The sequence below is a fragment of the Protopterus annectens genome, chromosome 16.part0 (genome assembly GCF_019279795.1).
Source record: "Protopterus annectens isolate FY-2018-M chromosome 16.part0, PAN1.0, whole genome shotgun sequence".
NCBI classification, from domain to species: domain Eukaryota; kingdom Metazoa; phylum Chordata; order Ceratodontiformes; family Protopteridae; genus Protopterus; species Protopterus annectens.
The window spans coordinates 595,123,534-595,150,894 of NC_056750.1; the positions used below are offsets into that span (position 1 = coordinate 595,123,534).

At 41.2% G+C, this 27,361-nt stretch overlaps 1 protein-coding gene across 1 annotated transcript in view; it reads right to left on the minus strand.

Annotated features, from left to right (window-relative positions):
* Nucleotides 1-27,361, minus strand: part of UAP1L1 (UDP-N-acetylglucosamine pyrophosphorylase 1 like 1) — a 397,656-nt gene that overhangs the window by 151,303 nt on the left and 218,992 nt on the right. Inside the window, exon 4 of the mRNA XM_044058150.1 lies at nucleotides 8,221-8,393. Within this exon, the coding sequence (XP_043914085.1) occupies nucleotides 8,221-8,393 (173 nt within the window). The remainder of the gene's footprint in view (nucleotides 1-8,220; nucleotides 8,394-27,361) is intronic.

Sequence of the window (27,361 nt, forward strand, 5' to 3'; positions counted from 1 at the left end):
CCTCTTTGAATGACTTGTTTTGTCTAACAGCTTTTGAATTTCCAGAGCTGCTGACTCCCATTGATTGGGTAAGAACATTAGGAAGACATTTTCTGTTCACTGAGGGAACTTGTAAAAAGGAAATTAAATATTCTCTGGATATGATTCTTTGCATCCATGTGTATTTTGTGATTGCTGCCGAGACTTTTGGGTGCAAAGACAAATGCCCCAACTGTCTCCAGAGAAAAAGATTCAGGCAACCTTTCGGAGTACCGGAAGGGTCTGTCTGAGAAGGAATTTCAGAACCTTTGATTTTGCAGAACCCCTCTGCTGCATGGGTGGCATTTTCCATTGTTAATATTTCCCCTTCTGCCTCTGGGAGAAAAATCTCTGCACGATTCTTGAAAAGGTCCTTGGGATTTTCAAAATCACATCTTACCACCATGTTGACTTCTTGAAAAAGGTCTCTTCGGTGTAGAAAAACAGATTTGCACGGCAGACAAGGTCTTTCCATCATGCTCACTGGAGGAAAATGTCTGTGACAGTGGGCCCAATCAGAGAAGATCCATCAAAGGAAGCATTCATTGATGAATGACACTTTAAAGGGATCCGCAAAGTCACACAATCGCATCCAGGCTAGTCTCCTAATGGCTATGCCTGAACCCATGCTCCATGATGAACTTTCAGCTGCATGACAGATTAACCTCATGGACACACTTGACAGAGTGTAGGGTGGCCTCCACTGACATGGACCCAGGGATGGAGTTAGACAGTTCCTTAATCAAGTCCCTCTGTAATCTACTGAAATGTGCCATGTAGTTTAGAGACAGTAAGGCTAAGGTTACAGAGGCATAAACTTGCTTCCTCTACCTATCCAATGCCTTAGATTCTCTGTTAGGAGGATGGACAGAAGAGCTCTTCTTGGCCAGCCCCTTCATGGGGGGGGGGGGGGGGTGCCGCAACAATCATGGTATTTATAGAGATTCCTTTACTGTCTGTCTGTCTTGTATGTGCTCCAAGAATCTTATCTGGATGACTGGGAATTGATCATGTGGTGTCTGATTCCTTCCATGCTTGGCGGAATACAAGATCTATAACAGAACCCTCTCCACCACCTCGAAGGCAAAGGGACCAGGAAAAGCCAAGGCCAATCTGACCAGAGCTGAAATTCTCAGATCAGACAAATCAGGGCCCTCCCTGGCCCTTGACTCCAAGAGAGGATTCGGAGCCAAGCTGTCCAGTACCAAGGCCCCAAGTGGAAGCAAAAGCTTCAGAATTGAAGTCATGCACTCAGATCTGATGCAGACATGTCCTACTCATGGGGAGTTGAAGCAGAGTGGATCTGGGAAGTCGTAGCTGCAGTCTGTGATAAAAACATTTTTGGATCTGAAGATTCGACTCTTGGAGATCTTGGATCTGAGGCTCTGAAACAGAAGGTCAGAGTGAAGAAGGAGAAATGACTGTATGTGAGGGAGGTTTAAAGCTCATGGATCTGAAGGGAGCCAGAGCCAGTAAGACCCCATCTGGATCTGTGTTCTGAGGAATTTTCTCATCATCCTATTCATTTTTGCTTCGGAAATACTTCATCAGGACCTGACTAAAGAGAAGTGTAAGGAGGTTGAGAATAATTTCTTGAGGAAAGGAGATCTCAGTCTAGGAGACACTGATTCTGGAGAGAAGTAAGGGCTTCGGAGTTGAAGAGACTCTGAAGTAGCAAGCTTCGGATCACAGGGTTTTGGATTCAAGAGTTTGGAAACCTTAGCTGGTGGCTCCTCCAACTTCAGAGCAGATTTTGCTCCCTGGGCTCCATGTACTGATTTTTGAGAGGGGGGTTTGTGCCCCTGAAGTAAAAGCAGCACAAGGCGCAGAATCAAGTATAAGGCCCTTAAGCACTTGCTTGTTTCAACAATAGCTGATGGCACTGGTGCTGAAGCCAGCATAAACAGTACAAGTCTCAAGGTGGGAAAGGCCTAAACAATAGATGCACTCCCTATGGACACAAGAGTTGGGTATCTTCTGCCCTCAGGAAGTGCACTTTTTAAATCCAGTAAGCCAGCTGGCCGTAGTTGAGAACCAAATCCAAAGAGAGAATTAAAAGATTTTTTTATACTGGTAGAGAGAAGTTATACCAACAACTGTAATAATAATAATAGTAATAACAACAACAACAATAATAATAATAATAATACCTTACACAGAAAGTAAAGGGAAGAAAAGGAAGGCGATGGTAAGAAAGCGTGATAAAGACAGATAAATTAGCCTAGCAGGTAAGGATACTATAAAAGGTTATAAACAAGAAAAAGTTACTCTAAAGGTTTTACTCACTATTCCAATAAAGATGTTGAGCTGGAGAAAATGCAATCCCAACCGAATTGTTAGATCAGCAAACGAGATCTGAGGTATTGCAGTGGTCAGTGGCATTATGCGTAAAGGGAGGAGCTCGAGAGTCAATAAGAGACCCATTCGTTGAGGAACAAATGAAAATGACATAAGATCCCAAAGTTAAGCTTCTCTTGATACAGTTTTTACAAATGTGTTTTGAGTGTATTTAATAAACAAATAATAAGGAAAGTTGATAGGTTCATAGGAGATTACTAGGCTAACAGCTCGAGAGCCTTTACAAGCCTAGCCAATATCCCGCATTACCCAGTATATGTCCTTGTGTCTAAGCCTTTTTTATTTTTTAAATGCAGATTCTACAAATTGCCCCTATCCACAATAGACACAGGAACCACCACAGGTGTGAATTTACGGTTCCCCATCCATCGATCCAGACTGACCTTGAAGAAGGTCAGGGAAGGACTCTGCTTCACATGAACAGGATGCCTATTCCAAAGTAGCAATCTCTGGGACACAAATTTGTCCCCTCCTGCATGTTCTGTTTGATATGCTGACTAGGTTCAGATTCCTGGAATGGGAGAGCCCTTGATGTTTGTCTGCCAGATACTCAGAAGTTTCATCAGGGCTGGATTTGTGAGTCCTTTATAGGTCAGACACAGGTCACCACTTAACAGTCAACAGAAGACAGTGTAAACGGAAAGCACTTTCAGTCCATCTACATAGGACAAGTTATTTACACCCTGTATTTTCTTTGTGAGAAACCTTTGAGGGCACTCAAGCTGTTGAAGGTGTCTGGTCAATGACATTCCAAATGGCGCTGTGTACGCAATTATTAGTCTAATGAGGGTTGTGTACAGTGGAACTATAATCTTTCTGGATTGGGATGTCATACCTTTACTTATAAGTTGTACCACATAGAATGAGTTCCTTACCTTTGTGGATAAGCAATGATCAAATTTCAGGCTACTATCTACCTGGGTACCCAGATCTCTTACCTCTGAGTCTACTCTTAGGGGTGTGTTGTTAATGTTGTAGTTAGCAGGGGTACTTGTTTTCACAAAGGGTACAATTAATGCATTTCTTCAAGTTTAGTTTCAGGTCATGGTTCTGACACCAGTCATTTGTCTGATTTAGACCTTCTTGAAGGATATCTGCATAATTGGGGGATTCACAGATTACTCCCAGTTTGCAGTTTTCTGCAAACTCTGTCATCCAGAGGCCCTCAACTTTAGCCTTGGTGTCTGCAAAGTAAAATCCAAACAGGAGTGGTCCCAGCACTGAGCTCTGTGGCACACCACTAGTAACAGTCCTCTTGCTGGAACTAAAATCACTCACTTTGACATGTGTCCTGTCCTTGAGCCAACTGACTATCCATCTGCTGATGTAGTAATTTATGCCCAGTTCTGTGAGTTTTTTTACAATACCTGAGTGGGGCATTCTGTTAAATGCCTTGGCCAGGTGAAGGTAGGCAGCATGCACCGTTTTACCCTCATCAATGGCCTCAGTGACCTTCTCAAAGCAGTTCAACGGGTTTAGCAGGCATGACCTACCCCCAATGAAGCTGAATTGGGTTAGGTCTAGTGTTTGGAGGTTTCCTATGTCTTTGTTCATCAGGTTCACGATTATTTCCATGGCCTTTCAAAGAAGACTAGTCAAGCTTATGGGGCTGTAATTTCCTGGCGCAGTTGACAGCCCACTCTTACACAGGGGTGTGACCGTAGCTGTTCTCCACTATGTTGGAACAAAGACTGTCCAGAGGTTATGGTTAAATAGCAATTTTACTGGCCCTGATAGGCTACTATTCAAATTAAGAGAAAACCTGGTATAGAGTCTGGCCCCGTTGATGCCATGTTTTTAGCTTTGGAGAGTGCTGCGTTTGAAAGGTTTTTCTTGGGGGAGAACTCTGGGGGTGATGGAAAAGAGAAGTTTGAGCTAAATTTATTGGCCAGGAGTTTAGCCAAGTCTTCCAGCTGGGTGTAGGAAATGCTGTGCAAAACTATTTCCACACATTGTGGATGTTGCTGTTAAGACTGCAGACATAGCTGAAAAATGCCTTATTGTTATCTTGAGCTTTGGAGGCGATTTTTACCTCAAAGCCAGCTTTCGAAGACTTAACTAGTTCCCTGATCTTCCTGTTTAAACTAATGAGAGATTTATTGCTCTGTTGTGCACATTCCTTCTTACTTCTCAACAGTGTTTTCTTCATTTAGTTGTACAATTTATTAAGCCCAGGGGTTCACCAGGGAGGCATGCTTTTTGGGGCTTGACCTGGACTTATTTTGGCTCGGTACTGCTGTTTCTATGCAGTGGTTTAAGTGGTCATATACAGCTTTAGTATACTGCTAGCAGAGGCCACTGTGTTTTCTGGACTTGGAGGAGCTTGGAATCTAGATATGCCATCACTTAATAGGGGGGTAGTTTGCCTTAGAAAAGTTCTTGGGATTCAGTGTCGGGACTAGTTGTACCTTAATTTCTAGGGAAATTGCTCTGTGATCAAATCTGATCAATGAAGACATCACACTGGAGGGAAGCAGCACTGTCCCATATCTGTGAGTATCAGATCTAGAATATTTACTCCTCTGGTAGGAGTGCAGACCATCTGCTCCAGGGTATTTGAATTTACAAAGTTGAGGAATATTTGGGCCTGTATGTTACTGGTCATGTATGCCTCCCAGTTAATGGAGGGATAATTAAAAACACCCATGAGTATGTAATTATTAGGCTTTTTGTGAGTGATTCAAGTAGCTCTAGATATGATGTGTGGGTATCCTGGTTCATGGAGCGGGATATGTAGCTAGCAAGAATTTGGTAATGGATTTTTCCCATAGAAAGTTGAACATGGAGTAGTTATAGCATGTCATACTATGTCATACAGTTTGGCCGATCCTGAGGTGAGCTTATCCTGTATGTAGATAGACAAACCTACTCCTCCAACTCTCACATTCAGTGGATGAACGGAATATATGAGAGGCATTATAACCATGCACAGCTGGAGTGCTTTCTGTGGTTTTAAACAATGCTTCCATAATTGCACAGATATCAGCATTATGCAGTTTCCTGTTGAGACTCCTAGCATTGAGCAGGAACAGCTTTAGCTTGTCCCGAGTATCGCTTGTTATGCTGGAAGGTTTGTCTGTTTGGCAATGCCTGGAAAAGGCAGAAAAGTGGTGGACAATGTTTTAGCCACTATGTGAAAGCTACAGGTAACAGGTGGAGACCACCCCTGGCAAAGCAGTTTGGTCTGTTGACCATGTCCTACCGGGCTGACAAATATTAGACCCCTTCAGAATGACTCCAGTAGCCAAGCTAACTGGTAAAGTCAGCCATTTTCTTTCTGTATTTTGGCATCATCCTTGGAGACGGCAGAATGCTGCTCATTGTCAGGCACATACCTGCCTGTGGCACTTATTCATAGAATTCCATAATGTCTCTCTTGATACAGTCCAGTAAGGTACATTTCGGATCACTCACTCCTACATGGACTATGACAGAGCCATACTGGCACTTGGGGGGGGGGGGTGTGACGTGACCTGAATGCTTGTATGATCTATCGGATCCTGGCCCCTAACTGGCAACTAACTGTAACACTCTCTCTATCCAGCCTTGTAAGGGGAACATCTGTGTCTCTCAAAATGGAGTCACCTATGACTAGAATGTTGGGTTTTGAACTATTTCACCTTATGGGCTTGATAGCTGAGACATGATGACATATGGCTTTATTTGTTGTGTTGGTATGCGCCTTGTTTGCGTGAATGTGGGGTTTCTGAGGACTGTGCCACTGAGACATTTGAGACTTGGGAAGGTTACATCTGAGTACCTCTTTATACATAGGTCTTAAGTTGGTGGTCATTAGTGGGTGCAGTGAGTGGTGTGTGACGGCCACTGACAACTTGCTTGCTGCATTTAGTGTCTAGGTGGGAGTCTGGCCTTCAGTGACTATGTATATCTCTTACGTACCGTATTTGTCTGTTTAAGAATTAAGCGGTTATCAGTGAACATGAGGCAACTGCTACACTGCGTCAGGATGCCCATGGCCACCAAGCTGGAAACAGACAGGGTAGGAAACTGCCCATCTACAGATACCGGTCCTAATATACTTGCAAGGAATGTGTATATAAATGGAACAAGGTGGTGGCTGCCTGCTTGCTTTAAGTTCAGCTGAATTAGTCTGTGATGCTGCCCAGAGCCCAAACTAGCTGCTCACTATACAATGATACTGCTGGGTGTAAATATTAAGTAATGTTATCTAAAAAAATTTCCAGCTGAAAACAGCTGCTTGCCATGCAAACTTGTTGCTTGGTGAGTGCTGAGGAACTGGGATAAAGTTCCAAGATAGTTTTATAGGGAAATTTCAATTTTTGGCATTTGCATATATACAAGGCACAGTAAACTGCTGCTGTGTGAATAGCAGCTTAGCCTAAATGCAAGGTTTAAATACACTTAAAAACAAAGTTTAACACCAGGCCCACAGGCCAATCAAATAAGCATGCAATGAGCTCTGTACCCGTAATTCCTAACTCACATGAGTGAAATCAGCCCTCTCCTGACACAAGAGTACAGGCTTAAGATTCTCTAAATGTAAAATGACTGCTTTGGAGCCCAAGTGTTGGGAATAACAAACAAATGCCTGGAACTAGCTTAAAAATTCAACTAGACAGTCTGCAGACACACTTTGAACAACAACCCTATAGCAGTTAGACAAACAGCTGAAATCTTTGAAAAAAATGCAGAAAAACAATTAAATGCTGCAGTAGACCTTCAGTGTGGATGAGAATAAACATTGTACATACAAACATATATTTATGTTTGTTTTCTTACATACAAAAGGATAAAATCAAAAAGATGAAATGAGCTTATTTTTCATTCATGTGTTATGTTGAACACATGCCATTTATTACTCCTATTTTTCCACAACTGCAACTAGTTCATTAGTTTCATTCAGTGTATTAGTAGTGTCTGATGTTCTCCACTATGTGAATCAATACTTTCCTTGTATGTAATTTTTGTAAAATTTTCTCAGGAGTGTATTAATAATTATCTTTGTATGTAATTTTGTGGAGCTTTTCTCCCCGGGCCTCCACTGAAAATGGGCTCATTCCAGGCCAAGTCGACTTCCCCGGTTAACAAATGCAATAAATAAATAAATAATCTATCAATCAATCCCATACTCACATACCTAAATGAACCCCCCACCCCCCCATAGATGGCTGAATTCTAAATCTGCCACACTGCTAGCTAGAATCAGAAATCAAAAGTAATGTGAGCAAAAAGAAATTACAGGAAGAAAGGCAGTTAAATACTGGAATGCACTAACAAGAAAGGCAGGTGGGATACTAGGATGCAGCTGAAAAAGCAATCACAAACAATACACAAATTATTATCCCTCCGCCCGTGTGGAATATTGTGAGCAATCCTGGAGACAACAGGGTGTGGGGTACATGTCCAAGTCAAGTGCCTGTTAGCACCACCATATAACTAGAGTGGAATATGACACAAGTTAATGTAGCACAACACTGACACAGTGCCAGCTGTGCAGCACTAAGTGACAGTGTCACTCCCGGAAACCTCAAAGCACTTGGCTTCATCCAAACAACTGCAGGAGCAATGATGCTCCAAAATGAATCACTGTCAGGCAGCAGTACTTCTTGCAAAAAATATACTCTTAAGTAACTTGGAGGAAAAGCATCAACGAAATCAAAGAATCAGTCCACAGGCTGCTCCAGTTATACCCAGGTTACTGCAGCAACTCTCCAACTGCTGCTCTGATCCAAGTTTGAAGTCTGCTTTCCCTGCCATAAATTTCTTAGTGAGTGTGCGAGTCTCTCAGACGGAAAGGCTGCATTGCAAGTCATTCTTCCATTAATCTACTGAAATCAACAGTTATCAGTATGAGTGTTTTACCTTTGCTCCACAGTCTGCTCCTTTAGTCACACAAAATCCAATGAAGACAGGATCAGCCATTTTAACCAGGATGTTGTCCACACAATAAACATGCACATACTCAATGCCTCTCCGCTCCATATCTTCCAAAATTTTATTGTCAGCCAGTGCTCGGTACAGACCACCATTTCCATCTGGAAAACAGAGAGAATATTATGGAAATCCCAAGAAGAGAACAAAGGGATGGATCGAATGCAAACATTTACAACCAGATGTTATATAGAAAACAATATCTAATGCAATAAGGTGTTTCAAAAGTATTTCTTATATGCTCTTGCCTTAGAATGTCTCACCTCTCAGAAAAGTCAGCTAACAGTAGCTCTAATACTCATTGGAAATCATTTCAAAGGGATAATATGAAAGGAAGCATTACAGAAGTTCATCAAAACAGTTCAGTCCACATTCCAGGTATACTTGGTTACTCTTGTTATGTACTACTGTGTAACTCCATCACCTAGAACGAGGGTAGCCTGACTTTTCTTAGCTGAATGACAAAAAGTCATGACTACCGCTGTTACTGTAAGTAGTTTAAGTGTGAATCAGATAAACTCAATCAGCATGTGCATGCACATGGGGGAGACTGACATGAATATGCAAATATATTTAAATACGTCCATTTTATTTGTCATAATTATGGCTAATGCATCTGATCAAGTTTGCAGGATGCCCTGGCAGATGAAAACAAGAAAAAAAAAGGCTCTCATGTCAGTGATCAAAATGTATGACATTCCCTTTTGGTGGTCCCTAGTGGAAGCCCGAGCAAAATGCTCGACTACCACTCTCACTAGTGCCAGATACTACCTGCACTGGATTTATATTTTACATTCAAATAGCCTTTTAATTCAGGTTTATTTGTTTATCAGTCTCTTCTTAAAACAGCAATCCCCTACTCTAACAACCTAGCCTGATCTCATGATCTCTCAAAAGTCTGCACTATCACTTTGCATAGAGAAAACAAAACAGAAAGCCAGACAAACTTGTAAGGAAGAGCAAACTATGATGGCAGAAATCCTTTGGTAGGATCTGAAAACCAGAGGCACACTTGGTTAGCATACCTCTTAACTGTCCAGATTTTCGCAGAATGTGCAGATTTTTGTCTCCTTTATTGGTCTGTTCCCTATAAAATGTATGGTTTCCTGGCAAATCTTTGAGGATTTAAGTCAATATATAATGACAGTCATTTGAGTTTCAGTCTCAGACTTCATATCCTTAAGAACATACATGCTAACACACAAAACCTTTTACTCTAGCAACCTTCTCAGTTCATAACATTTAAAAATCTGTCCTTGTTTTTGAGCCTTTGTCTCTCATTATTTTTGCCTTTCTCCAGATTTCTTGAGGTACGAGGTTGAAAGATATGCTTGTTGGTGATCTTTTGTGGATGTCATCAGCCTCAGAAAAATATTAAAAAGCACACGGTAAGGAATACAAGTAGCAAATACTACACAGAAGGGAAAAGTGTTATTACTCTGGATACTGACTAAATGCTACAATAGGACAAAAAATAATGGTAAGGGCTGCTGCTTTCTTTCTACTTGGCAACCTACTGAAGCCTCTGGTGTGAGGTGGGCACTAGCCTGCCCCTGGGGTCATCCAAAGGACTGGAAGTCAGACCAATTAAAGGATGTCTGCCTGCAGCTACTTTCATCTCCAGTGGGTAACACTGCCACACTGACTCTTCCTAAGATGAGCATCACAGATTTAGCTTTAAAGCTTTCAAATTACAAATACATAGGTTGGTACTGGGCTATCTGCCCGAAGGCATATATTAGCCCAGCCATGTTGTACATTGTCGTTTTTAAAAATGTAAGATAAACTATACTTATCTAGGGCTTTCTGATAGCTACTCTGAAGGAGTCAGATGCAGTTTGAGATTTATACCTATACTATTCATGCCTCTACATTTCTTGATTCTTCAGTACAGGAATTATCTAGTTAATACACTTAAAAGTATACTATCGGAATGCTCTCAATCAATCAAAAGCAGTTTAAAATTTTATCCTAACTTTTTAGTAGTCAATACTAGAAACAGCATGGATATGAATTGCATATTTTTTTATTGGAACTTCTCCCTCTTCAAAATGCATAGACAGTAAACGTCAATGCAACTGTCTGTCCCAGACAGAGATATGCAACCTCCTTCCTCCTCACCTAACCCCCCAAACACACAAGAAGCAGGTATTTCTACAGGTGCTAAATGGTGTGATTTGCTATTCAGATAGTGCTTGCTAGTATATTAACTATTTTTTTTCATTCCTGCACTAGATGAGGTATGCTTTTCCTACTGATGCGTAACACGTCATCATGAAAACATGCTAGAAGGATGCACTTTGCCCAGTTCAGATAAAAATGTCACTTTACATGGAACACTGTAAAGCTCACTGGTACTTCCTTAGTTGTTCAACAAAGCGCCACTCCTGTTAACTACAGAGCTCAAAAAAAGTACATGAAGAGTAAAGCAGTGAAGCTATGCAGGGAGAACAGGAAAAAAACAGACCCATTTAAGAATAAAGGGAGATGGAATGTCACATAATAATCCAAGCTAATAGTACTCGGTTAAGGAATCTGGAACTCAGCATTTTAATCACCTTGCAGGAGGAAATGGTATTAGATGGTGTCCTTCCTGATGACAGTGCTTAGATGGGGTTATGCAACCTTCTCTCCAGACCAGGACTGCACCCAGCTTTCAAAGGCACCTGTACTGCTAAAGTAGTTATACCTGCATATACATACAAACATGCATGCAGAGTCACTGAAAACATTACACTCAAATTTTTCTTTGTCTTCCTGCAGGATGTAAACTGAACAAAACTGGCAACTAATTCCACATGCCATGGATTTCCATCTGCAGAAGAAAGAACGTAACGGCATTACATTACTGTAACAGCAGGTTATCCAAGTCAACTAACTTTGTGAACAAGTAGAAGACTTGCATACGGAAGACATACAGTGAGACTGGTGAGATGGAAACCTCTCAGGTAAAAAGACTCATTACAACTAAAACACATCTGGCACAGTGTGAAATGCCTGTGGGAATGGAATTATTCATCAAATAAAACTCAGACCAGGAAAATTATGCAAGACATTTACTTGAATGTCTTGTATCGCACAATTGCATTTTATGGTTCCTAAGGAACACAAAACTTCATTACCCAATTATTACTATATTTTTATTACTATCACATTATGCCGTACTGAAATTACAGGCATGAATGAGTCCTCTTTTGATAACATTTGAGACTTAAGGTCACTTAACATGAAACTTACATAATGCTATATGTATAATTACTTTTGGTATAGTGTGTAGCTGCGGTGGTGGTGCTGTGGTAGCGTTGTCACCTCACAGTAAGACGTTGTCCTGTTCGATTCTCAGCTAAAGCGTCTTCTGTATGGAGACATGCGTGAATGGGCGTACCTTCGTTGAAGGTTGTGCGTCAGAGCTGGCAACACGGCACGTAAACATCTACTGCCAATCATTAGCGGACCAGAGTGCCGCTGTGGCGACCCCTAACCGGGAAAAGCCGAAAGATACAACATACAACAAAACTTTTAGTATTGTGTGTGTGTGTGTGTGTGTGTAATCTATATGAATGTGCTTGGACACGGTACAGCTGAACAGCCTGTAACAACCGCAGCTGGCTGATGTGAAGTGGAGTTTTTAAATTCTTTTCTTGTGGGGGTCAAAATTCACTGCATCACTTTGCACAGACTCCTCTATGCCTTTATTTAGTACAACCCTGAGGTCACAAACCTAGAGTAAATTGTAATTTCCCAAGTTTTGAAAGCTGTATTTGATCATCAGGTCCCAACTGAAGCAGTTTTGATAACGTGTCACTCAAATGATGGTGACAGATTACCAGTTCACATAGTTGTTATGGGTATATTTACATCAGCTCACTTTAAAGCCCAGAATGCAGTTGAAATAAGTCTTGCTGAAGATAAAGAACCATCTTCTGAGGTCAGACAGCAGTCTGGATGGTTCAATGCATGTCAAGGTAAAGGATTAAATGAACAATGTTCTTCAATTTCCATTAAACTTAATTGAAAATTATGGGCACACCTCTGCAACCCTCATCTTTAAACTAGTAAACAGCACTATGAAGACCATGCTGGTCATCAAACCAAAAAAGTTGCAAGAAAGTCCAGGGCCTGGACTCTCTACTGTGTCCTCACCCAGGCTACCAAATTCATGACTACTAGGCCTCCTCCTCAGGCAGGAATGACGAGTACTAGGAAGTGTAAACATCCTTATCAATAAGAGCAAAATTAAAAGATGGGGTCTGAAAGTGTTACTCAGACCTGATCACTCCCAGGGAACAGAACTATTACAGCACCTACTTTGAGGAAGAGAGATCTTCGATGGGATCACCAGAAGCCAGTCACCCAAACAGGGGAAAGCAATGAACAGTATGGGTGATGAGTAATGCCCAAATGGCAACACTTCAGTCTGAAACTGGTATTCACCAAGGACAAACTAAAATAATCTCCTATGTGGATAATAATTAGGCAAAAAAGCATCAATCATATTTAGTAACATCATCAAGGCATGCTGTGGCAGCAGAGGCATGACCTTCCAAGAAGCACCATCTGGAAACTGACATCCTCAATATGCTCACAGAAGCTGCTAAGTTTAGAGAGAAAGAGAACCTGTTCAACTCATTTAGAACCACAAAGGGATGTAGCAGAACCAGACAGCCTCATTCTGGATGAGTGATGGCTTCTACACCCACCTCAAAAGAAAAGAAGTGGAGTATGACTCAAGAGCTCTGCTAAGATGGCTTGGTTGCTTAGTGCAACCCCCTCTGGGGAAGGGCCTAAGAGTTCTAAGACATAACAGACCATGAGTATGGCTAGAAACCACCGGTCTTTGGAGATGGCTCTGCAAGCTGAGGCATACTCAAAGAACTGCCATGTTTTTTCAAGGGTCACAGCAGTAAGCTTTAAGCCAGTGGGGTCATCATCCTGAGTAAATCAGCTGGCACTGGGGAAATGGTGGAGACCACTCTTATCAGAAGTCTAGCCCCACTCTGCTCAGTCGCACTACAAATTGCTTTGCAACGTTCCCTATCCGCCCTCATATCATTAAATTTACTGACCCAAATATAGATGGTGTGTGGCCAATGTGCTAAAAGCTAACAATTACAAATTTGAGAACTAACTGTTTCCCTCCATCCCGCTATTATGAACTCCCCCTCCCTAATATGTTTATCTTAATGTTTTCTGTAGTTTTCTTCCTCCCATTTCCTGTCTATACTCTCTTGAAAAACTATTTCCAACATGCATGAATCATGTCCTACCTACACTCAAACCAAGTCCACCACAAAAACCTACTTAACTCCCTTGTTCACAGATACAATTCCCTAATCTGGTCCTCCCTCTTCAGCATAGAAAAAATGCTACTCAAAAAGCTTACATTACTAATCTACACCAAATAAAAAGCACCACTTTCCAGTACAAGAAGGTACCAAACTTACTTCTCAATAACTTCAAAAAATCCACCATCTAGCCAAATAAACTAAGAGAGTGAAGATATATATCTTAACCCTGGCTCAATACTACCCTCACCTAAGCAAACCCAACACTCATTCCATCCAAGCCCTCTGTATAAAACTCCTCTCCTCAGCAATCCTCTAAAACACAAGTATCAGTTTCTTCCTCCAGCCTACAAATATATGATCTCAATGCCAGCAGCATCTGCAATAAGATATCTGACTGTCACAGATGGACTGAATTCCAACATCACATCCTAGTTATCAGTGAAACTTGGTTAAGATCTGAAACTAAAGATGAAGAAATCATGCTTACCAGTTACATCATTAGGAAAAAACAGACAGGTAGACTGGATGGGTGTGTGGACATCATCTTTCAAGCCATCTTACAAATGTATATCCACCTCCCAACTATCCCACAATACAGCAATGAATATATACTAACAGTAAACAATCAGAAATCCAATAATCACAATCAGAAATCCAATGATCCTTGTATCTGCCTACACCCCCCCCAATGCCTGAAAAAAATTAAACTACCCAGCACCCTCCCAAACTCTCTCAGGAATTATCATCCACCCCTACATCAACAGAGAATACCACAAACCCCCCAAACCTCTATACTTCAACATTGAAAAACTTTAAGTAATTTTGATAATCCTTGTTTAATGATACTCTGAAATATGTGATTGAGAACCCCTCAATTATCTGCCTCCAGATGATGCTGTCTGTTGCTTCAATGACTCCTTCATAACCACACTAAACCAACAAGCCCACTGAGACAAAGTCTGCCTCATGACTAATCCATCAAACTAAACAGCTCATGAGAGACAATGACAGCACCTGGAAACAATGGCACAAGACTAGGAGCCAATCCTACCTAGATACCTACTGGTGCCTCAGAAATTATCACCCAAATGCATGTTATGTTAACAACTTCTACTAAAACCAGACCATGTATGCAGTCCCCCCCCAAAAGAAATGTTAGCAAAATTTAAACCTCCTCATAAAACAAGTCAGAAAACCCACCCAAATCCTGAAATCAGCCAGGATGTTGCAGACAATTCAAACCCTTCATATCCAGTACTATACTCAAACAATAATAACCTATACCCACCCAACCTAACCCCCCCCCGACAAAAGATCCACACCACAACTAAATCCAATAACCATCTAGACAAATGCATCAAAAATACATTTAAAAAAAATTAAACCCACAACAAAGGTCCTGACAACCTGCTATATGAATACCTAAACATAACCGCTGACACCATTTGCAACCCTGTATCTATCCTAATTAATAGATCTATTACAAAAATCTACATCCCAGCCAAATGGAAAGCTTCCTTCATAATCCCTTTACACAAAGGTGGCATGAAAACTTTCACCATCCTTTTTTTACCTCTCCAAAGTTCTTGAAAAATGCACGCATCAGCAACTCCTAGTCTTTATTTGATAACCAGTTACTTTCTCTCCTACCAAACACTGCTTTCGAGCCCACCACAGCACCAAAACTGCCCAAATCCATTTCCTATATACCATTAATCAAAGTAAAATCTCAGGTAATTTTGTCTCCGCCGTTTTCCTGGACTTGTCAAAAGCTTTTGACAATGTCTTGTATCAAATACTCCTCCAAAAGCTAAATTTTACAGGCCTCACAACTCACTCAACTGGCTGTTTCACCAGCTACCTAAACAATTAAAACCAGTCGGTAAAAATGAAATGACTTCCATTTTACCTTTCTTCTAATTACAGAAGTCCCCCAGGCTCCATACTTTTAAATATCTACACTAACAACATGCACAAAGAATCAAAACTCATCACCAATCTACAATATTCTGATGACTCACCTTCAGTTTGCTCAGCTCCAAATCTCCCCACCTTAGAAACCATCACACAGCAAACTTTCACCTCTATAGAAAACTGGCTAAATAAATCTCAACTATTCTTAAACCCTAACAAAACCAAACTAATCCTAGTCTTACCCAAAAACCTAAATCAAAACAGCACTGACCTTAAAATGACCTCAAACACAAAAAAAAAAATGAAAATGTAACCAACACAAAATTATAAGGAGCTATCACTGACCAGTTAAAATTTGATCTGCAGACTGACACTGAAGTTAAAAAAGACACAATGCAAACTAGGCTCTCTACAGAGCAAAGCACCTGTTAAATGATCATAGTAAACATAGCTGACACTTCCGACCTTCCTATATACCTCAACAGCATTCACAAATCTCAACTCTTCTACCAAACACAAGCTAGAAACCACCTTCAATAAAATTAGCAAATTCACAAGCAGCCTTACAAATCACTCCCGTCACTGCATGGCGCTCAGTACCCTCAACTACTTTGAACTTTCTCAACACATTACCCTCTCACAGCTACTCACAGCACACAAAATACTTCACCAACCACTTAAAACTCCATCACTGTTAAATCTCATCCAATGGCAAGTACCAAATAAAACCCAAGATCCTCAGAACTTAAACTGTTGCTAATACATCAAATTATTATAGTGACTCGTTATTCTCTGCCACCATCTCCAAGGCATGGAACTAACTTCAAAAGCACATCAGGCTTTTAAATAAGTAAATAAAAATAAGTGGTCAATGTGCCTGAACTCAGACTGGTAATCGCAAAATACAGGCACAGCAGATCAGCAAGAGATGTTTATTTACACTCCACGAACAAACCTCACAGTACAAAAACAATAGCGCTGCTACAGTTCTCAGCGCGTTTTCGTTGACATACACCATCAGAAAAGCTAAACAGTGCTCACTGTGCTAAATTTATAAGTCAGATGTTATTTGAATCTACCAATGGTGTCTTCTAACTAATTAAAATGTTAATACATTCAATTAACATCCTTGTTGCTGAAATTACAGACTTAACAAAATCAAAGAAAAAAAAATAAAAATAAAGAAATTAAAACTTGTTGAATGCTTTGTACAACAGTTCAATGATTTAAATACTTAAAAAAAACATTAAAAACCAAAAAATAACACTCAACGTATATATATATATATATATATATATATATATATATATATATATATATACACACACATATATATATATATATATACATATATATACATATATATATATACATATATATATATATACATATATATATACACATATATATATATATATATACATATATATACATGTATATATATATACATATATAAATAAATGTTTAAATATATAGAGATAAATAAATACATAGAACTTTTAAATAACCTGTAACAATTCATATCTACCCTACACTATCAACTGGCAACTAATAAACTATGCAAATGTACCAAACCTACAGTCTGAAGTATGCAATTCTAACTCTTTCCGCTATGGACACTTTACAAGTGTATTAATGTAGTTTTTTAATTATTTTGCTCACAATATCTTGAAAACATGAATTTTCTTAAGACGATATGCTTTGTAAATAATGTTTTTTGATCATTTGCTTTGAATTACTTTGCAAATAATGTTTGTTGATGGCTTTTCTTTTGAATTGTCATATGTATTTCTATTCTTGTTTTGGAGGTTTGCTCCTCGGGCATCCACTGAAAATGGACATTCCAGTTCCCAGATGGACTTTCCCTGTAAACAAAAGCAAATAAATATAAACAGATACAGCCAAGTTAGCAGAGTGAATAAATATAAATATAAAGCACATGTGCCTTATCTCCTTGCAAAGAAGTATACCCCACTGTCAGGGCTGGCTGGACGCAAAAGAAAATATATATATATATATATATATATATATATATATATATATATATATATATATAAGGAGATTGTGAAAGGGAAAAGAAAGGAGAAAAGGGATAGAGGGGTTGAAGGGGTGGGGCCTCACAGAGGTCATCCACAGCTGAAAGTCTCTGCTGCTTCTTAAAAGTCATCCATCAGTCCTGATGAGGCTGGTTGAACAGAACTTCACCCATGAATACGCATCTGGGATAGATTGTCTTAGTTCTTCTGTAAGGAAGGCATGCCACAGAGGGGCCATCCTTTGCAAGCACATGACTCAGCCTGTGGATCTGGTCACAGAATCAACACAGTCAGAACTGCAGTGGGTTACATGGTATCCTGCTCTAGAAGCTGAAGACAGAGACTTGACAGCTTTCCACTTAGCCATTACTCAGGGCCTCAAAGTTTTCAGTGCCTGATACATTAAGGAGAAGTGGAACCTGGACTGGTAAGATGAACTTATAAAAACTCTAAACCTAACATGGCAGAAAGCAATCCTCTCATATCATACTCCGTACTTTAGTTTCCTTGTCTGATGGCAAGGCTGTAAATCCTGTGGCCCTCTGCTAGATGGAGATCAAACAGTAGATGGACTGAGGATGCCTAGCCAGTGTCTCAAGCCTCTCAGCTAAGTAGTAATAAGAAAGTATCCACTTTCTTGACAGCTACCGAAGCACAATGCAGATAGTGCCAAGTTAGTTACAGCATCCATGATTACTGACTCTCTGGAGGAGTGTGGGTTACAGTGGGATGACTCAAGTTTCTTCTTCTTCCCCAGATACACATTAAGATGTTTTGGAAAGAAGGAATGGGGCTAAAGGTCCACCCCATCCAGTACATAAGTCTTCCAATTTTCACCAAAGCAGTGATATTTAAAGGACGGGAAGTCATAGGGTTGGAAGAAATCATCATTTAAATCCTTTCTGTACATAATGGCCTCTAAATCATCTGACTCCACACAGGATCCAAAGTGTGAGGCAGTCCCCCCACCAGAACAGCAGATCATTAAGTCACTGCAAAGCCACCTTAGTCAGGGATAAACACAGAACACGCAAGCACCAGATGTCAGGCAACATAGATCTGGTAATCAGGGTGTTAGAGTGGTGTGACAGGCCTGCCTATGCCCAATGCTAGCACCAGGCCATTTTCACAAAATGCACTTCTGTGCGCATGTCCCTTCAAATACCTGCCTGAAGGCTAGACTCTGATTCATTGGATGGATTCTCCTCTACCTGGTCCATCAGACCTTGGTAGATCGAGGAACAATTTTCGGGAGAAAAATCATTGTCCCAGAGTACTAAAACATCAAACTTATCTGAGGGGTGACTACCTGGGATCAGGCTGTTCATGAACAGACTTTGGAAATCAAGCAGGAGGCTAACAGCTCCTACAGTCCAGTATACATACCACATGATTGGGGTGGGGGATGGAGCTGCACCTCGTTGGGAATCCTCATCATACACAAATGGGGAATAAAGGTGGAAATTCAAACCCTTGTTAGTGGAACACAATTTTATCAAGGATGAAGACCAGCAAGCCATTCAAGAATGGACTTGCCTCTAGGAAAGCAAGACAAACTTGCCAATTCTCTTGTCTGACCACATTCAGGCAGAGATCTAGGGCTGTATGCAAGACCTTTCTGTCAATCTCGACAAGGAACCATCCCCTCCTCTTCCTTGCAAAGGAAGTCAAAATTTTTTTCCAACATCTGCTTGTGAGCAGGTTCAATTCTTGGCACTTACGTCACTGGTCCATGCTGTGTTCCTCTCAAAATCAAAGACAATATCAGAGTAGGGCTTAAATCATTATTTGCTGATCTCAGGGACAACAGGTTCAGTTTCTGGTACCAACAGCAAGAATGAGATCTTGACTCTAAAAGGAGATTCAGTTTGTTTGTCAAAAAGACAACTGGCTCAACAGGTATCAAAAACAGAGTTTTCACCATTCTGAGTCAGAATCACAATACAAAGTGTGAATGGGAAAAAGGGAATCAGCACTCTCATGAACTAGGTTCTGTCTCCTACTCTAATGATTAACACCAATGCCTATGGCAATACAGAAATAAAGGGAACTTTGGGATAAGGTGGGATTGCAACACTGAATTGATCAACAGGATGAACCAAAGTGCATACCCACTGAAGAGAGACCCTGACAAATCTCCCAGTTCAGCAGAGATGGCAGTAAGGCATTCAGTCTTTCCTTCACTATCCCTACCTGACCTACAGTTTATTTATTATTATTTATTTATTTGCATTTGTTTTCTAGGATAGTCCACTGGGCCTAGGAGTGCCCATTTTCAGTGAAGGCCGGGGGAGAAAAGCTCCACATATTATATATGCATTGATGAGATAAAATTACAGAATGACTGTTGTTAACAGATTCAAGTTACTAGTAAGCAACATTATACAAAATGAAAAAATAACAATGACTTACATCCAGGTACAATACATACATGTTGATATACAATTAGAATTAGGCTTTCTTTTCTTTAATTTTCTTGTCGCTGAGGATGCATAAAACAGAAGGAGAAGAGTTAAATTAAGTGAAGACAGATATTTCAAAGTGTTAAAGTTGTTAGAAGAGGTTTCTAATTTCATGTAATGCTGGGAAGAATTGTTTGAGCATGTACAGAGCCATAGTTTGGAGAGGTATTCTTGCAGAGACTTCTTGAAAATGGTGTGGTTAGAAGTGGTTCTGATTGTGGTGGGTAACGAATTCCACACCTTGGCTATAGCACTGGAGTAAAGAGCTCGACCAACTGTAAGATTGGATAATTCTACCTTTAGAAAACATTTATTTTCTGACCTGAAGTTTCTAGCGGGGTTGTAGGGGGACATTAGTGAGGCTAGGGATGGGCAATCTTCCGGTTTAGTTATGATTCTATGTGCAGTGTTAAGTTGTAGGTAAGTTAGGAAGTGAGGTAGTTCGACTCAGTTGAGTTTCTGAAGGGATATACAGTGATGGGAAGTAGGTGTAGCATTGTTGGAAAACTTTGCTACTTTATTGTAACAAGATTAGAATTTTTTTTTAGAGAGAGTTGAATGCCTGTGAGCAGGGGGCACCATACAGTAGAGATGGCAAAAGAGAGGAGGATGCTAGGGTTTTTTTGGCAGAGTAGTTGAGGTATGTTATTGTCTGTAAAGCAGACCTAACTTTTGGTGGGTCTTTCTGATGTTGTTTAGGATGTTTAGGTCAAAGGAGAGATTTTCACTGATAGTAACTCCAAGGAGTTTAGTGTGGGTCACTACTTTGACAGTGCTGTTCTGAGACTGAAAAGTAAATTCTGACCTATTTATGGGACGGATCTTTTAGGGGTGGATAGATGGAGTTTGGTTTTGTTAGCATTTATGGCTAGATGATTGTTGTTCATCCATGTTTTTGTGGATGAGAAGGTGATTTGAGTTAGTTTTTGGAGTTCACTGGTTGAGTAGGCAGAGCAGATAGTGGAATCATCTGCATACTGAATAAATCAGGTTTGAGATAGGAAGAGTAGAAGTCATTAACAAATATGCTGAAAAGGAGGGGCCCAAGTATAGAGCCTTGGGAACTCCTGCTGATATTGGGAGATAAGGTGAGGAGTACTGGCTTCATTTAGTTGCTTGTTGTCTATTTGTAAGGTAGTTAGAGAACCAATCTAAGGTACGGGGTGAGATTCCTAGGTTAGACAGTTTAGTGAGTAGTAGGGAATGTGAGATGGTACCAAATGCCTTTGATAGGTTGAGAAATAGAGAGGACACACTTTTCTCTGTGTCTCTTGCACAGTTTACAGTGTTCAAGAATGATATAAGGGCAGTGGTTGCACTGTGTCCAGGCCTGAAACTGTGTTGGGTGAAGGACAAGATTTTATTGTCTAGAAGGTGCTTCAGGGGAGTTGATTGCGGGTACATTTTTCTAGAAGTGTGGATAGAAGGGAAATGATTGCTATGGGTCGGAAAATTGTGAAATCTGTTTTGGCTGCCTTTAATTGGTGGGAGAATATAAGCTTTGTTTTTTTTTTCAGATAGTGGGCACTTGCTGTTCTTGAAATTATTGATAAGTATGCTAACTGGATAACCTATAGACTTTGCTGACGTCTGTAGGCATGTTGGGGTTAGGTTATTAGGCACATTAGTACATGGTTTGAGTTTAAGGAGTAGTTTCAAGATAGCTGAGGTAGGGATGGGGGAGAAGGTGAAGCTTGATGTGGAGTTTACGTCTGGTGAGTGTGCTGTGATATTTATTTGAGGGAAACTTCAGTAAGTTTAGCAATGGAGTCTATAAAATGTGAGTTGAATACTGTGGTAATGTCTGTGGAGGATTTGTCTGGGTCAGGACAGGGGTCGTTACTGGTGCCTGGGTTAAGTAGGGTTGAGATTTTATTCCAGAATTTCTTAGGGTTTTGTTTATGGCCGAGACAAAATTGTTTTTTTGTCTTTTATTACTGCACGTTTTGCTTGAGTACACAGTTTTTTAATTGTAGGATGCATTGGGGGGGGGGTCTGTTTTTCTGCCAAAGCTTCCAGCATTTGTCTTTTACACATTACTTTTGTGGGCTGAGTAAGTCAGGTAGTGTTGTTTTTAATTCTGTTTTGCCGTATGGGGGCTAGATTGTTTAGGATATCTAAGAAGGTTGAATTGAAGAATTCATCAGCTTCATCTGGGTGGACTTTGAGAATGCACCAGTTTACTTGTGCCAGGGTGTCATTTAGAGTTGTTTGGTCAAAACTGGAGATATATCTAGTTAGTCTGTACTGGTGTTGGATAGGGGCTAGGGTGCATTTATGCATTATGCATGCTTGGAGGTGATCACTTATGGTTTCAGGTAGAGTCCCTGTGCTGAAACTACTTTGTTTGGGTGTGAGACTAGTATCCAGTCTATGAAGGAACCACTAGTTGTTTTGTTGGGTTTAGTTACTTCTTCGATAAGATGGGTATAATTGAATAGACTTATATTTATTGAGGGTTGATTTTTTGTGACTTCTGTCCAATCTATGTTGACATCTCCAAGGATAACTGTCTCACTGGTAAAGGTTTTTGAAGTCCAGGCAAGGGTTTGTTCTAGGATGGGTATATTACTGCCTGGTGAGATACAGATTCCAATGATGCAGATTTGCTTGCTAGTATTCAGTTCTAGGAAGGCCACAAAAATTTTGCCAGATGCAAATTGTGGGGTGTGTTGGTATATCGTACTAATGTGAAATGACTTTTGTAAATTAATGCAACAATTCCACCTTTTTACAGGGTCTGTAGTATCTTAAGCAGGAGTAGCCAGTGTGGATTTCTAATCCCTAAAAGGGACATATTTGTTTCCAAAGTTGGTTTACATTTTGAAGAATACTAAATAATCTAAAAACCTTCTACTGAGAAGTTATATTTGTCTAAATGGAACAGATTTTCTTAAAGATTTAATGGATCCCTTTCAATACATCAGTAAGTTACACTTTCTAATATTGTAAATTAAACTATGAAAAACAGAAGAAATATTATAAAATTATAACTTTTTTTGGCCGATTCTGGCCATTTAAGCATAGGGCAGTGGCGCGACACTGGGATCGGGCCAAAAATACCAAAAAAAGGTGAAATAAGCCTTTATCACACAATTCATGATTTTGCCATTATAGTCAATGGCATGCATACGTAAGCAATACTAGGGAATAGTGGTTGCTAAGGGGAAAGGCTCAGTGTGTGAGTGTAGTTACTAGGAATTAGCAGTCAGTCCTATGGAAATGAGGGGAGTTGTACTGAATCACAGGTTGGAGGGGAAAATGTCTAAGTGTCAGACTGCACCTAACCGTGTAGGTGCTCTAACACCATTGTGTAGACAAGAGGAGCAAGGAACAAAAAAAGGGTATGTGTCATGCTTGCTGGAAGCACATTGGAGCCCTGTTGCCTGGTGTCTGCTTAGCTAAGCACAGCTAGGAGAGTGGGTGTGTCTGAGGCTGTGTACTCATACTCCATGAACTGAAGGGAGTGTGCACGTGCAGGGGAGGGATAAATCTTGCTGTTTACACTGCCAACAGGCTGGAAGAGGAAGGGTAGAAGGAAAAGGCAAAGAAAGTATCAGAACAAGGGAAATTGTGTACAAAACTACAATGTGGGAGTCTGCAACACACAATTGGCCAATGAAAGCGCTCAAATAATACAGCTGACAGGTGGCTGCAGAGCTGAAGATGGGAGGACATGTAAAATAGAATTAAAGGGCGACAACAAAAAATAAAAGTGAACTGATGTGGAAATCAGTACTATGGGAGTTTTGCAGCTCAGAATGGGCCCTGCAAATATAATACAGCTGGCAGGTAGCACCAGAGCTGTAAATATGAGGAGATGCAAGTAAAAATTAATTACAAAAAGGGCAACATCAGAATAAAGGCAACCATCCACAAATCACCAGTAATGTGTCTAACACTCACAGTGGCTAAATCCAAGCCATGAGCAAGTAAGCTGGCATCTGGAATGAATCAGAAACGGTGTGAATCTGACAGGCAGCAGTAGCATCACACCACTCGAAAGTATGGAAACACCCCTTAGTCTGCTTTTCCCCACAAACTCTGCACCTTCAGAGTAAACCTGGGAATTTAAACTGACAAAATGCTAGGGGCTGCCATTGCTTGGATACATCACCATGTGCTGGAGGCTGAAGGTGGTAAGGAGGACAATGCTGCCAACCACTGCAGACCCAGGAGGAGGAGGAGAGTGTTCAGACCCAGAGTTACCTATCATGGGCTACATGACCTAGAGATTGTAGAGTGTTAAAGGGTGGACAGGGACATATGTCAGCAATTGTGGAGATGTGCCAGCATCGCCTCATATCCAGAACAGAGGGGAACCCATCCAAGTGGATACTAAGGTGTGTGTAAGCCTTAAGAATACTAGCTACAGGTACTGTCCAAACACCTACTGGGGATATTATGGGGGTGTCACAGGCATCTGCATCCAGAGTACTCCATCAGTTCCTGGATGCCATTCTACCACATGTTCAACACATCCACTTCCCTAACACCTGTCAGGAATTCACCAGCAATGTGTCTCCCCTCCACCGTGCAGCTGAATACCTGCAGCTACTGGGTACCATAGACCACACGCACATTCACATCAAAGCACCAACTGGTGAGCGGGGTAGGGTCTACATCAACTGCAAGTGCTTGCCTTCCATCAACTACCAGGTTGTGTGCAATGCCCAGGGCATTATCAAGCAAGTGTGTGCTGGCAGCCCTGGAAACTATTGGGACTCCCACATGTGGAATTCCTCACAGATGCATCAGGGGTTTGCCAGGGAGGACATCCCAACTGGCCATCTAGTGGGGTATGCTGGCTATGCACTGGAGCTGTGGCTGATGACACCTATCATAAATGCACACCCCCCCCGAACAAGAATGCCATAATGAGGCACATGCACAAACCAGGATCATTACAGTGTGTGTTTGGGATGCACAAGTCATGGTTCCGCTGCCTTGACATATTCAGTGCAGCCTTGCAGTATTCTCCAGCTACATGTGGACAAATGTTCACAGTATGTGCCATGCTACACAGTATGATCCAATACGGGGAGGGGACACACAAGCCCACCACCACCATTGTCAAGGTCACCAGAGTCACAGAGGAACTTGGAGGAGGAACTTCCTGAGCCTGCCCCTACAGGCAGACAGAGGTGTGCCCAGTATGCCTATGCCTTGGCAAAGAGGCAAAGCATAGCACATACACTGATACTGCAGGGACCCAGGGACTGATACCTCTCTCCAACTCGCACATACAATATAAAGGATGCCAAACATGCCACTTCCTGTACTTTACCATGTACAGGGAGTGTACTGCATGTGTCCTACATAGTCCGCCCTCTAGCACCATCCTCAATACCAGCCCAAGCACAAGGTATGTCACCCTTACTATCAATTACTGAATGGAGTGCTATATTCTGATAGTTATATCTATGCTATGGATGCAAGCATGCAAGGGAATCGGTCAGCCAAATGGGACAGCAGCAGACAGCTGACAGCTATATGGGACAGCATGAAATCCATAACCAATACTGGTGTCCCCATACTAGGCAGTAGTACTCAGGGTAACAACCCCCACTGCAGTACATGTGGTGGCTCGACTAACTATGGGTGTCCACAGGTCACACACACGGATGTCAATGAGCATTCCCATTCCCGCCCCCCAGCTTCACCCAGCAGGAGAGGTGTAGATGGCTGGAAATAAAGGTCAGGCAAAGCTCCAGAAATGCTGGCAATGGTGAACAGCCTCCCTACAGACCTACACAGACATACCACAACAGGTCTGGCAGTTGCAGTATAGTTCTGAAGAGTAAGATGTCTAAAACTGAAATGTATGCCACTACAATCTAACTTGATTACTCCACTGATATGCCTCCAATCATAAAGACAGGGCACAATACAATACTAAATGGAAGCAAACAGAGTTATAACTGAAATACCAGTGCAGTCAGTGCAAATGTGGAAAGCTGTCAGGTGTGCCCCCCAAACCCCATGTATAAATGACAGTAACATGCAAGTTTGTAGAGTAATATCAGTGGCGCACAGATGTCCTGAGCTGTCCCAATCAACATGATAGTTGGTATATGTCCACTATATGCAGGGGTCAGCGTGCCAACCTTTTGTGAGTGTTTAATATCGTCTGGAAGTGGACAGCATGTAGGCCTGGATCTTGTGTCTCAGTGGCCTATGTACAGCACTGTGTTTGACAGGGCCATGTTCCAACAACTGCAGTGCCAACCAATCTGCTTCTCAGCTACACCTATGTTACTAGTTGTACACACTCACTGTCCAGATGTCCATATGTGTTACTGTCAGAAAGCTGGACAGGCTATGAACAGGAGTCCATACATAGAAACAGTACACAGGTGGAAGAACTCTACGCAGTGCCGAGAAAGTAACTATGAACTGCACACACCTTTGGAATTATATAGAGGTTAGCATCACATTAGTTGACTGTCTAATATGGAATATTGGTTGTCTGCCCAATCATTGGCAACCCACATAAACCACAGTTATAAAGTAATGATACACTGCTGATGTCCACATGCAAGGCAGGAGAAGGAGAAGGTCCCAGTCATATCTGTGAGCCAGGTGCCATAAGCTTCCATATCACACATGCACTTAGTCCACCACCACCCATAACAGCCACAGGTATTTCATCAGTCATATCCTTGTTGTTGCGAATGATGTCAGAATCAGCGCATCTTTTATGGAATACACAAAGGATGCAACATGCTGACATGGCGTCCCATGCAGATGTGTCCCTAGCCAAAGGCAGCACCCTGCACACATCCAGACAGATGCATCACTATGAACTAGAAGGATTTCCAGAAACACCTCACCCACTTGCCCATGTCACCCCAGGGAAGTCCAATGACTTGCAGCCTGGAAACGTTTGATTGACAAAATGTAGTGGGCCTACAGGCCTCTGGCAAATGCCTATGGCTCACCCATAGTGCCATCATATGCTTCACCCATAATGCCATCATACATAGGGTCCAAACTAAAAACATAACACATTAAGCAGAAAACAAATGCAAGGCCATGCTGACAAATGCCATCAGCATGCCTCTCCATGTCCTAGTGCAAGAATTATGGACCAAGACATAAATATTGCTGTGATAAAGGTCAAACTATAGAGATACTTCTGAGATATTGCTACCATACTGTTGGGAAAAGGATAGAATTATTGGGGGGGCATAAATGCATGGATATCATGGAGTGTGTGAAGTCTGAAACTGAAAAGTCTGCTCATACTTCCCCCTGACTGCAAACCCATAAATGCATAACCGCAAACCTGCTTGTAAACCACAATGTGAAAGGAAATCCACCAGATATAAGAGTCCTGCATTTGGATAACCTGACTAAATCTGTACAGCTG